The sequence below is a fragment of the Hyperolius riggenbachi genome, chromosome 5, assembly GCF_040937935.1.
Source record: "Hyperolius riggenbachi isolate aHypRig1 chromosome 5, aHypRig1.pri, whole genome shotgun sequence".
Taxonomy (NCBI): domain Eukaryota; kingdom Metazoa; phylum Chordata; class Amphibia; order Anura; family Hyperoliidae; genus Hyperolius; species Hyperolius riggenbachi.
Window position 1 is genome coordinate 258,991,312 of NC_090650.1, and position 12,464 is coordinate 259,003,775.

Genomic DNA, 12,464 nt, shown 5'->3' on the forward strand with positions numbered 1-12,464 from the left:
AGTGTTGGGGTGCTACCCCATCACACGTAGTCATAGGTCAGGTGGTGTGTTTTTGGTAGGAGTATGCATGCGAGCACATGAGGTCAGCTGACTTGTGGTATATGCGGCTGGTATCAATTTTATGGGGGGATAGGTTTTTGTATGTGGTCACCTATAATGTTTTTCTAATAAATGTTGTATCCTTTTAGAGGATTTGGAAGCCCTCATGTCCCTGAATGCTTCCGAAAATGAGCAGCTACGTACTGCATATGCGAGCTTACACTTGCGCAGTATGGAGCTGCCTGTCTTTGGAAGCACCTGGGGACACTAATGCTTCTGAAGCCTCCCAAGGGCTCACAGACGTGACACAACAGGGATGACAGCACTGGAATGAGGGAGGCAAGAAAAGACGGAAGGCTCTAAAGCAGTGTTCCCCAACCCTGTCCTCAAGGCCCACCAACAGTGCATGTTTTGTGAAAATCCACAGAGGGTTGGGGAACTCTGTTCTAAAGGATCCAGAACCTTCCCTGTCCATAGATAAGCGCAGTGGTTTTCAAAAGTCTTCAGCCCCCTTGAAGTTTTCCACATTTTGTCATATTACTGCCACAAACTTGAATCTATTTTATTGGAATTCCACGTGAAAGACCAATACAAAGCGGTGTACACGTGAGAAGTGGAACGAAAAATCATACATAATTCCAAACATTTTTTTTTACAAATAAATAACTGCAAAGTGGGGTGTGTGTAATTATTCAGCCCCTTTTGGTCTGAGAGCAGTCAGTTGCCCATAGACAAAGCCTGAGTGCTAATGACTAAATAAAAGTGCAACAACACCATGAAGTCCAAAGAACACACCAGACAGGTCAGGGATAAAGTTATTGAGAAATTTAAAGCAGGCTTAGGCTACAAAAAGATATCCAAAGCCTTGAACATCGCACGGAGCACTGTTCAAGCGATCATTCAGAAATGGAAGGAGTATGGCACAACTGTAAACCTACCAAGACAAGGCCGTCCACCTGAACTCACAGGCCAAGCAAGGAGCACGCTGATCAGAAATGCAGTCAAGAGGCCCATGGTGACTCTGAACGAGCTGCAGAGATCTACAGCTCAGGTGGGGGAATCTGTCCATAGGACAACTATTAGTCGTGCACTGCACAAAGTTGGCATTTATGGAAGAGTGGCAAGAAGAAAGCCATTGTTAACAGAAAAGCATAAGAAGTCCTGTTTGCAGTTTGCCACAAGCCATGTGAGAGACACAGCAAACATGTGGAAGAAGGTGCTCTGGTCAGATGAGACCAAAATGGAACTTTTTGGCCAAAATGCAAAATGATATGTGTGGCAGAAAACTAACACTGCATATCACTCTGAACACACCATCCCCACTGTCAAATACGATGGTGGCAGCATCATGCCCTAGGGGTGCTTCTCTTCAGCAGGGACAGGGAAGCTGGTCAGAGTTGATGGGAAGATGGATAGAGACAAATACAGGGAAATCTTGGTAGAAAACCTCTTGGAGTCTGCAAAAGACTTGAGACTGCAACGGAGGTTCACCTTCCAGCAGGACAACAACCCTAAATATAAAGCCAGGGCAACAATGGAATGGTTTAAAACAAAACATATCCATGTGTTAGAATGGCCCAGTCAAAGTCCAGATCTAAATCCAATCGAGAATCTGTGCCAAGATCTGAAAAACTACTGTTCACAAACGCTGTCCATCTAATCTCACTGAGCTGGAGCTGTTTTGCAAAGAAGAATGGGCAAGGATTTCAGTCTCTAGATGTGCAAAGCTGGTAGAGACATACCCTAAAAGACTGGCAGCTGTAATTGCAGCAAAAGGTGGTTCTACAAATTATTGACTCAGGGGGCCGAATAATTATGCACACCCCACTTTGCAGTTATTTTTTTTTAAATGTTTAGAATCATGTATGATTTTCGTTCCACTTCTCACGTGTACACCACTTTGTATTGGTCTTTCACGGGGAATTCCAATAAAATTGATTCATGTTTGTGGCAGTAATATGACAAAATGTGGAAAACTTCAAGGGGGCTGAATACTTTTGCAAACCACTGTATCTGTCTTTTTTATTATTATGTCACTTCACATTTACTTCAAGTTTCATGCGGGCTTGCATTGCTCAGATGTTAAAGGGACTCCGAGCTCAAGTAAAAAAAGAAAGTTGTACTCACCCGGGGCTTTTTCCAGCCCAGTGCTGGTCGGGAGGTCCCACGACGGCGTCCTGGCTCCTCTCCTAGTCCCCGCTCCGGAATGGCTGACCGGCCGCAGCCCGGGCGACACTCTGCTGAGTGTCGGGCTGTTCCTTCCGCGTATGACGCGGCTGACGTCACACGGCGGCCGCCTTGCGTCATCACGGCGGCCGGCGTGGCAGTACGGCGCATACGCGCTGTAATCGCGCATGCGCAGTACTTTCACGCCGGCCGCCGTGATGACGCGAGGCGGCCGGCGTGTGACGTCAGCCGCGTCATACGCGGAAGGAACAGCCCGACACTCAGCAGAGTGTCGCCCGGGCTGCGGCCGGTCAGCCATTCCGGATCGGGGACTAGGAGAGGAGCCAGGACGCCGTCGTGGGACCTCCCGACCAGCACTGGGCTGGAAAAAGCCCCGGGTGAGTACAACTTTCTTTTTTTACTTGAGCTCGGAGTCCCTTTAAAGCTCCACGATTTCAGACTTGGGTTCCATTAGCAATACCAGACTTTACTGGGGTAATATGGGTTAAAAATGAAGGCGTGACCGTAGCCTGTGCAAATTCATGTTGAGAAATTTTATTTTTCATGTGAAATACACAATGCAGAAAATCTTAAGGGTTTTCAGTTGGGGATGAAAATGAGATTTGTGTGGGTTCTTAGAAGCGGACGGCGTCCCGCAAGTTGCACTAAGGTCCGGTCTGGGGATTCGGTTCTTCTCTCCTGCCTCTGTCACTCAGTAAGTCCAGCGTCTCTGCCTGCACACACTTTACTTTATTCCAGCATTGCTGACTTTTCCTATCACTTCATTCCAATTCAGCCAGCTTCCTGACTATTGCTCTTGATCGCACTATTGCACCTTAATTATTTTTTCATCTTTTGGCCCATTCTAGGCACTCATGGCATACTTGTTCTAATATTTATAGTGGTTATATTTATATTATATTTTTGTATTTTTTTCACTACTTTTTGTGCATTTTTTGCTGCACTTTATATACATTTGAATAATCATCCTGACTATTACACTAATACTAGGCACTATTTCATATTCGTTGTGACTTTTTTCAGATTTTTATTTTTTTGGCATTGAGGGAGAACCCCACATGCATATTGTAGTATATTATATTATATATATATATACATATATTTTGATCATTATAATATTTTTTATCAATCATGTGGACCCCAAACCTATGTTGTTTTTAATCTTGAGTGGTGCTTATAGGGTATTATTTTCTTCTTTTTTCCTACATTGGCTGTGTTCTGTCAATCACTGTTCCTGTTACAGCAAAAAAAATAAGATCTTCCTCGTTAGAAATTCATAGTTGGCCGCAGTCTAAAAAATGCCTTCTGCATCAATGTTGTTATTTTATTTCTAATATAAATGAGGCATTACACTTTAAGCACCACTTTACTAACGAAGACCAGCAACAATTGTGATCATACATAACCGTTAAGCCCTGATGCTATTTCACACTTTCACCTTTTTGCCCTTTATAATATATGCCATTTATTTCCAAAAGGTATTATTTTAACCTTGTCAATACAATGAAGCACTCTATTGAGTGACCTTAATTGGACTGATGAGCTAATGTTAATTCAATGCTGCCAAAGGTGAAGGTTCATTGAAGTTTGTAACATATGTAGCATTTGTCACTCATGGTAGTTTTGTAACTGATGTATAACAAACGTATTTCATTATTTCCAAGCCGTGAAATTTAGTTTATTTAGCAGTAGAATATTGTGGCTGACGAAGGCTCAAAAGCTGAAAGCTTACTCTTATTCATCTCTAAGTTCGCCAATGAATGGTATCATCCTAATTTAAAACGTATTGCTTTTGTTTATTTAGTAACAGTAGTTCAGTACTAATAAACGAGAGGCGGAAATACCGCAGCTGCAAATAAATTACATCAATAGCTGTGAGAGCAATATGGTTTCACGTTTGCTGGAAGACATCTTTTTGCGTGTGTAGTTGGTCACAAATGTATAAACAGAATAATGATTATATGTGTACCAGAGTTTATTTCAGACTGCTGATATTTCTCTGCAGAGTACCTAATTCTTAGTTTGTCCTTAAAAAGTTATTTTGGTGTAATGTTCTGCTGGCTGGCATGTCTGTCTTTCCACTGAAAAAAAATATCATGCCAATGGGGTACCTTAAAGCGCACTTCTGGTGACCTATAAAAACATCTGAGCATGAATTATAATGGGGCAGCTAACTGTTATAGATCCAAGAGTCACAGGAGCCCCTTGTTAGCGGCCGGTGTCAGACCCCCTTTAAAAAAAGTGGCTTTGTCCTTTTCTGTATTCAGCACTGGAGATTCAGAAGGGGTGAGTCTACGCCCCGAAATCCAGCTCATTCCGGGCTCTAATGACATTTAGATTGCATGCAATTTGCTGGCCCATTATAACTCCTCTTCATTTCATTAAAGGAGTGAGTTGTTTTTACTGGTCACCACAGGTGGTCCTGTTCACAGTATGTCCATTGCATTTTGATGAACTGGGCAGCTGACTTAAAATGCACAGGTTAAAGACTTAAATAATTTTTATTGGCCAGATCACATCTCTTTTTTATTTTACGAGTTATCACTGCACTTCACAAAACAGGATCAGATTCCACAGTCCTCACAGGTGGAGTGCACTGCAATTGACAACACAAGCCATACAAAATACTTTCCCCAATAGTTGCACTTTTATGTATACAATTTCAAATAGCTTACTGTGTCTTCACCCAGTCTGCCATCTTCAAATGCAACCAACACCTCAAAAGGAAGAGAGCATCACATCATAGTGTAGATGGTGGTGATAATGAAATCACCCAGCGCGTAGCTCATTAACATGCAGGTTTGAATGAAATGGGTAAGGGGACCGAACACAAAGGGTTAGGTCTCTCTCCCCCCCACCATTCCCCTGCTCACTGCACTGCTTCTTGTAAAAACACTGGACACCTTTAGCTCAAAAGCATATCCAAATCTTCTCATTTTGTTGCGGATGGAAAGTAGTTCAGAATTGACCTGCTTTCTTTCTCCCCTCTGGCTAAATAGAGAGATGCCACAACACAGAACTAACAGAACTAAGCTCTCCCTGACATACCCAGAGGGGAGAAAAAAAGCAAGTCCCTTCTAAAAACTACTTTACTTTAGCAGCAAAATAGCAAGAGTTGGATATGCATTAAGCAGAATGCGTCCAGTGATTTGGCAGGCTGATTTACAAGAAGCAGTGTAGTAAGCAGGGGAATAAAGGGTGAGATAGGTGATCTCGGAGCCAGCTCAGAGCCGTATAGAGCTTGCTTTGGGCACCACCGTAGACCATAATGATATTACGGCTATAGCGCCACTGGGGGAAAATATTGCAATTTGGGTGTCGCCAATAGCCGAACCATGAATTACACCACCATGGTGGAGGCTAGGTAATTAGTAGGAGTAAATATTTATGTTCCCCTACATGGCTGTGAGCAGGGAGAGCTGTCGCTTGGCTTCTCCCAGCGCCCAGCACAACATTGCCAAGAACATTTGTGCACAATGAGATGTGAGATCTAACCCTTAGTGTTCCGTACCTTATACCCAGCTCACACAAACCTGCATGTGAATGAGCTGCAAACTGGGTGATTTTATTATTATTTTCAAGATGTGCCATCTGCATTATGGTGTGATGTCCTCTTCTTTTTGAGGTGTTGGTTGCAGGAAGCTATCTGAGCTTGTATATATAAGAACACAACTATAGGGGAAAGCACGTTTCTCTGAACTGCTCAGTCTTATATATGTGAGCAGCAATCACCCTGGAAGGCTGGTAAAACTGTCATAGAAACCTCGAAATTGAGATTAGGTTCTGCTTGGTAATGTAATGCTATGGTTCATACAGTATGTAGTTGAATCACTTTAAGTAAGCCTAAGATGGAACAGTTTTCTTTTATTTACCTAGGCCTTCTTCTAGCCTCCTGTAATCTTTCAGCTCCCTTGGTGTCCTCTGGGTCCCCTCCATTGTGTTGCTTTACTTGATTATGCTCCTGTGGACGTGAGCGTTCTGCACATGTGCAGTTGTCAATCTATCCAAACTGTGCATATGCAGAACGTGAGTGGCCTTAACAGCGCCTGCACCATAGTGCACGACTCAGCCAGTCGCAGACTTTAACAAGGCTGACAGCAGCTCAACAAAGGGGACCTGGATGACACAGAGGGGACTATAAGACTAGGGGGGCGCTGGAAGAAACCCCAAATGAGTATGAGTAAAAGACAACTTTTTTCCCCTGTCTCAAGTACACTTTATAAACAGTTTACATTGATTGTTTTGTTTTGTAGGTTTTGCAACACAATTATTTCTTCAGTATTCTACTTTGCCAAGATTTCCAAAACACCACAAAGTTAAGAGGACCCCATGCTTAAAAACAATAACTTCCAGAACATCCACAGATATTTCTAGCTCCATTGAGCAACTCGGCAGGCAGTTTCCTCGAGATGATCACACCAATGTTACTAGTAAAATCTTGTCTTTGGTTGGAAGGAACTTACATAATCAGAAGTATAATCCGTTATGGTTAATCAAGGAAAGAATCAAAGATCACTTTTACAAGCAATACATTGGGCGTTTTGGAACACCTCTGTTTTCGGTCTATGACGATTTATGCCCCATTGTTACAACAGAACAGAATTTCGACAGTCTGCTCATTCCATTGGATCATCCCAGCAGAAAAAAAGGAGATAATTACTATCTTAACCGCTCTTATATGCTCCGTGCTCACACTTCAGCTCACCAGTGGGATCTGATGCACTCTGGACTGGATGCTTTCCTAGCTGTGGGGGATGTTTATCGTCGTGATGAAATTGACAGCAACCATTATCCAGTATTTCATCAGATGGAAGGTGTTCGTCTTTTCTCAAGCCATGAGGTAATGATCATTTATTTGATTCATAAATAAAGTTACATCTGTTAACTCAGTGTTGCACTTAACATGTTTGGCAACCCATTTTTTAACTTTTGAAAAACAATCAGAGGGAGAAGATACCGTATGTGCTAAAGCACAAACTATGCATTATCGCAACAGATTGTGGACTTGTCCAATCGATGGGTGTCTCTAAAAAGTATTAGAACCAAGGTTACATGCTATAGGTGTTGTTTTATTGTACCCCACTTACTGCACCCATACAATATGCCTTAGTGTCACTATGGCCTGAGAAGCAGTGATGTCTGCTGCTTATGGCCAAGTAATTTCATTTCCACCTAACAGAAATTTCCACCTAACAGAAAAGACAAATAAAAACTTGTAGAGTTTTTTTATTGACTGAAAATGTACATAGTAACTTCCTAAAAAAAGCATTGCTTGGTAAAAATACTATGTTTAGGAAAATGCAATAATTTGTAAGCAGTACCTGATACATGCACATAAAACCAATTACAATGTTTTTTTATTGAAAAATGTTTCAGCATACATAGTAAATAAGCATCCAATAGCATAGTTATATAAAGAAAACATACAGATACAAATTAGAAGTTATATATAATCATGCACATAAAACCAACAACAGATAAATAAAAATGACATGCACATAATACTAAAGGAAGATAGATAGAATTAATGATCGGTAAAGGTCAATGGCAAGCAGATGTTACCAATGACAAGCAAATTCCAGTAATATAGACATATTATCAAGGACAGTTTAACTGGTTATTTATATAAGAACGGTCATTAACAGGGGCCCCTTTCTACCAGCAGGAGAGAGAGCATACGGCTAAACTGTCTTCTTATCACTGATTACAGTGGCCTTGTGTACACTACATTTTCATTTCTGAAAAGATTATTAATTATCATTCTGAGTGTCTTTTCAGTGTGTGTACAACTGTCGGTCATGGCAATCGCATGGCTGGTGCAAACAGATATGCTGGAAAACCTTGGTTGACTACTATTATATTTCCTTCTGCACCTCATGGCAGATAAATCATATAGATTTGAATTTTAATTGGCTGGTTAAAAAAGTCATCAAGAAATGTTTGAAAAGGATTTATACAAAATTATATTTTAGGTCAGGAAAAGGAAAAAAAAAACCTTTAGAAAATAAACACAGAGACACCAGGAGCCCAGATGGTGTGATACGTTCAGGAATATGATACAGAATATCAATCAGAGGTTGTTGTACTCACAAGATTGGGTTGCAGGAAAGTTAACGGCAACCAACCAATGAGAGAATAACCAACAATATGGAGAATAACCATCTGCACCCAGGTACAGGATCTCTCCTGTACGTCGGTTGCTCTCGTCAATACTAAAACTTGACCATGGACCCGTTAGCTGGGAATGCAAAAGGAGGTTGCTCATTAGGCACATGATGCTGGGCTAAACAGCACAGCCGGCACTGAAATTTGGCCTGATGAAGTGAGCGGTATGAACTTACGAAACCCATTGCCTTGTACAAATAACATTTTTCCTTGTATCTTATCTGGTGTCATCATTGAGGAAAGCCACCTCTATCATTGTTTTTACATTGTAATCATTTTATAGAATCTGGATGCTTATCCCCCGTTGTATTTATACTAAATTATGGGGTACTTCTAAAATACATGCATCAAGGGGTTCTTGAAGTTGTGTTACTTACAAAAGGGTAAATTAACAATGCAGCCATTAATAAAAGAGTGCATACTAAACTAAAGTTGACAAATACTGGGTTAGAAGCAGTGCTTCGTGTAATAAGAACACCACAGTTATCAGTTAGGAATGTGCCCATACTCAGTTGCAGGGCACTAAAACAACAGAATTGCAATTGTGCTTCTACAAATACCGCTACTCAGCAGCAGTGCTTCTCGGATACCATTTTTCACTATCTGGATCTAATTCGGATCTGGATATCCCAAATCGGATATCCGACCTCAGTATCCGGTCAGATACGGATATCCAGATAGACAACCGGAAGTGACCTGAAAATGGGAGGTCTCTCTCTCCCCCTCCCTTCAAAAGGGATTTTTGCCATTGAAGGTGATTTTGGCTACTGCTCGGATATCTGAACTAACTATCCGCCTGGATTTCGGATTCCAAATGGGAAATCCGAGTTTGCTCGGATAGTCTATTCAGATTTTAAAAAAATATCCGCATTGCTATTTAAAGTTTGGATAGTGGAAAAAGTTCGGATTTTCTGGGTAGTTCGGATATCCGAAATCTTGCTGAGCACCGCTGCTCAGCAGTATTATTTATTTATTTGATTTTAACTGTATTGAAGCACTAACCCTTTACCTTTCCTATGTATCCCTTACAAAATGTATGGCTTATATATTCAGCCAGTCTGGAGGAGCATAAGCCGTGGTTGAATGTTGTTGTTGTCCCGTTGTTTGCGATAAAGAGGTAGAAATAGTCTGCAGTGCACTTTTGCAAAAGTTATAAGACTATTAAACAAGTCAACCCCAACAAAGTCAACTGACAGAAGACATCAAAGCAAAGTGTTGACTTGACATAGTACTGGAAAACCTGGATCATCACTGATTAGTTATTACAAAGAAAATAATGGAAATGAGGGAAATTAAAGCATTTTGAGGAGGTTCAAAAAGAAACAAAAACAATGCAAATCCTCCATTTATGAGCCCTTAACTGCTAATTATCTTCAGAAAATGTTATTTTCTTTCTGAAAACACACGTATCACAAATCAAATCTAATTAGGCTTCTTTCCACTGGTTACAAAAGCCTTTGTTTCAACTCTCTAAGATTAGTCTGTAACAGTTTTTAAAGTCCTGAAGAATCAACCAGTGCACATATTAAAGAAATGGTAAAATATTCTGCATTCATATTTCCTGACACATGGTATTATTTCTAACCTGTGTTGGTTCTGTGGAAGCTTCTTCATTGTTACTTTTAATTAGAACCATTGTTATGTTTGCTTGAAATGCTTTGAGAACTGATTTCACTGTACTCAAAAGAGGGTCAGAACTTCTATTGGGCATGTTTTGCCATCCATATTCCCACTGTCCCAGACGTCTGCAATGGCAATGCAGTGGTGAAGAAGAAAACTTTATTTTTTAATAGTGGAGCAGACTACTTTGCCATTACAAGTTTTTAATTGTTGTCTGCATTACCTTAATTTGTCTGAAGCAGGAAAAAAAGGGCACAGGAGCCCTTTCAGAAAAAAAACTGTGCCACCATAGGCACCTATTATAAAAGCTGTGAATAGCAACAAAGAAAGGTAATTTGGGTGCACGGTGGGCGCTGCTATCGGGCCCCAAAATTTACCTTATTTGCTGCAAATTTCAGTTTTTGTGATGGCCACGATATGTGGCAATCAAGGTAAATTTCTGATTGGCAGTAATGATTTGAAATACTGGCATTAGGGCTTGTGGAAATGCAAATAGCGGCATTGCATTTCCGCAATGCAATACCACCATTCTGTAATGCAATGCTGCTATTTGCAGTTCCGCAAATCAGCATCGGTATTCCACAATGCAATACCGCAATCAGCACTTCCACAAGCCCCGGAATTATTTGAAATCACTACCGCGAATTGGGAGCCACCGGGCTCCAAAATTTACCTTGATTGCTGCTAGTGTTGGGCGAACATCTAGATGTTCGGGTTCGGGCCGAACAGGCCGAACATGGCCGCGATGTTCGGGTGTTCGACCCGAACTCCGAACATAATGGAAGTCAATGGGGACCCGAACTTTTGTGGTTTGTAAAGCCTCCTTACATGCTACATACCCCAAATTTACAGGGTATGTGCACCTTGGGAGTGGGTACAAGAGGGAAAAAAAATTAGCAAAAAGAGCTTATAGTTTTTGAGAAAATCGATTTTAAAGTTTCAAAGGGAAAACTGTCTTTTAAATGCGGGAAATGTCTGTTTTCTTTGCACAGGTAACATGTTTTTTGTCGGCATGCAGTCATAAATGTAATACATATAAGAGGTTCCAGGAAAAGGGACCGGTAACGCTAACCCAGCAGCAGCACACGTGATGGAACAGGAGGAGGGTGGCGCAGGAGGAGAAGAAGGCCACGCTTTGTGAGACACAACAACCCCGGCCTTGCATGAGGGCAAGAAGCGTGCGGATAGCAGGCTTTGTACCGCCATGCAGTCATAAATGTAATAAAGATAAGTGGTTCAATAAACAGGGACCACGCGGCAACGCTAACCCAGCAGCAGCAGACGTGATGGAACAGGAGCAGGCGCAGGAGGAGAAGGCCACGCTTTGTGAGACACAACAACCCAGGCCTTGCATGAGGGCAAGAAGCGTGCGGATAGCATGCTTTGTACCGCCATGCAGTCATAAATGTAATAAAGATAAGTGGTTCAATAAACAGGGACCACGCGGCAACGCTAACCCAGCAGCAGCAGACGTGATGGAACAGGAGCAGGCGCAGGAGGAGAAGGCCACGCTTTGTGAGACACAACAACCCAGGCCTTGCATGTGGACAAAAAGCGTGCGGATATAGCAGCAATGCTTTTTGCCGCCATGCAGTCATAAATGTAATACAGATGAGAGGTTCAATAAACAGGGCCCGGAAACGCAACACCATCCCAGATGTTCATTGGTCATGTTACTTGGTTGGGGTCCTGGAGTGTTGCGTAGTCATTTCCAATCCAGGATTGATTCATTTTAATTTGAGTCAGACGGTCTGCATTTTCTGTAGAGAGGCGGATACGCCGATCTGTGACGATGCCTCCGGCAGCACTGAAACAGCGTTCCGACATAACGCTGGCTGCCGGGCAAGCCAGCACCTCTATTGCGTACATTGCCAGTTCGTGCCAGGTGTCTAGCTTCGATACCCAATAGTTGAAGGGTGCAGATGGATGGTTCGACACAGCTACGCCATCTGACATGTAGTCCTTGACCATCTTCTCCAGGCGATCGGTGTTGGAGGTGGATCTGCACGCTTGCTGTTCAGTGGGCTGCGGCTGCATGGGTGTCAGAAAATTTTCCCACTCCAAGGACACTGCCGATACCATTCCCTTTTGGGTACTAGCTGCGGCTTGCGTTGTTTGCTGCCCTCCTGGTCGTCCTGGGTTTGCGGAAGTCAGTCTGTCTGCGTACAACTGGCTAGAGGAGGGGGAGGATGTCAATCTCCTCTCTAAAGTCTCCACAAGGGCCTGCTGGTATTCTTCCATTTTGACCTGTCTGACTCTTTCTTCAAGCAGTTTTGGAACATTGTGTTTGTACCGTGGATCCAGAAGGGTATAAACCCAGTAATTGGTGTTGTCCAGAATGCGCACAATGCGTGGGTCACGTTCAATGCAGTCTAGCATGAATTGAGCCATGTGTGCCAGAGTCCTACCAGAATCCTCATCATCCTCTTGTGAGCGTTGTGATAGTTGTTGTG

The 12,464-nt window shown here is 42.3% G+C and overlaps 1 protein-coding gene across 6 annotated transcripts in view; it reads left to right on the forward strand.

The window, feature by feature from the left end:
* Positions 1–12,464, forward strand: part of FARS2 (phenylalanyl-tRNA synthetase 2, mitochondrial) — a 405,583-nt gene that overhangs the window by 141,770 nt on the left and 251,349 nt on the right. For all 6 annotated transcript variants that reach the window (XM_068236843.1, XM_068236844.1, XM_068236845.1 and 3 more), the window contains one exon: positions 6,480–7,066. In XM_068236843.1, coding sequence (XP_068092944.1) covers positions 6,480–7,066 — 587 coding nt within the window. The remainder of the gene's footprint in view (positions 1–6,479; positions 7,067–12,464) is intronic.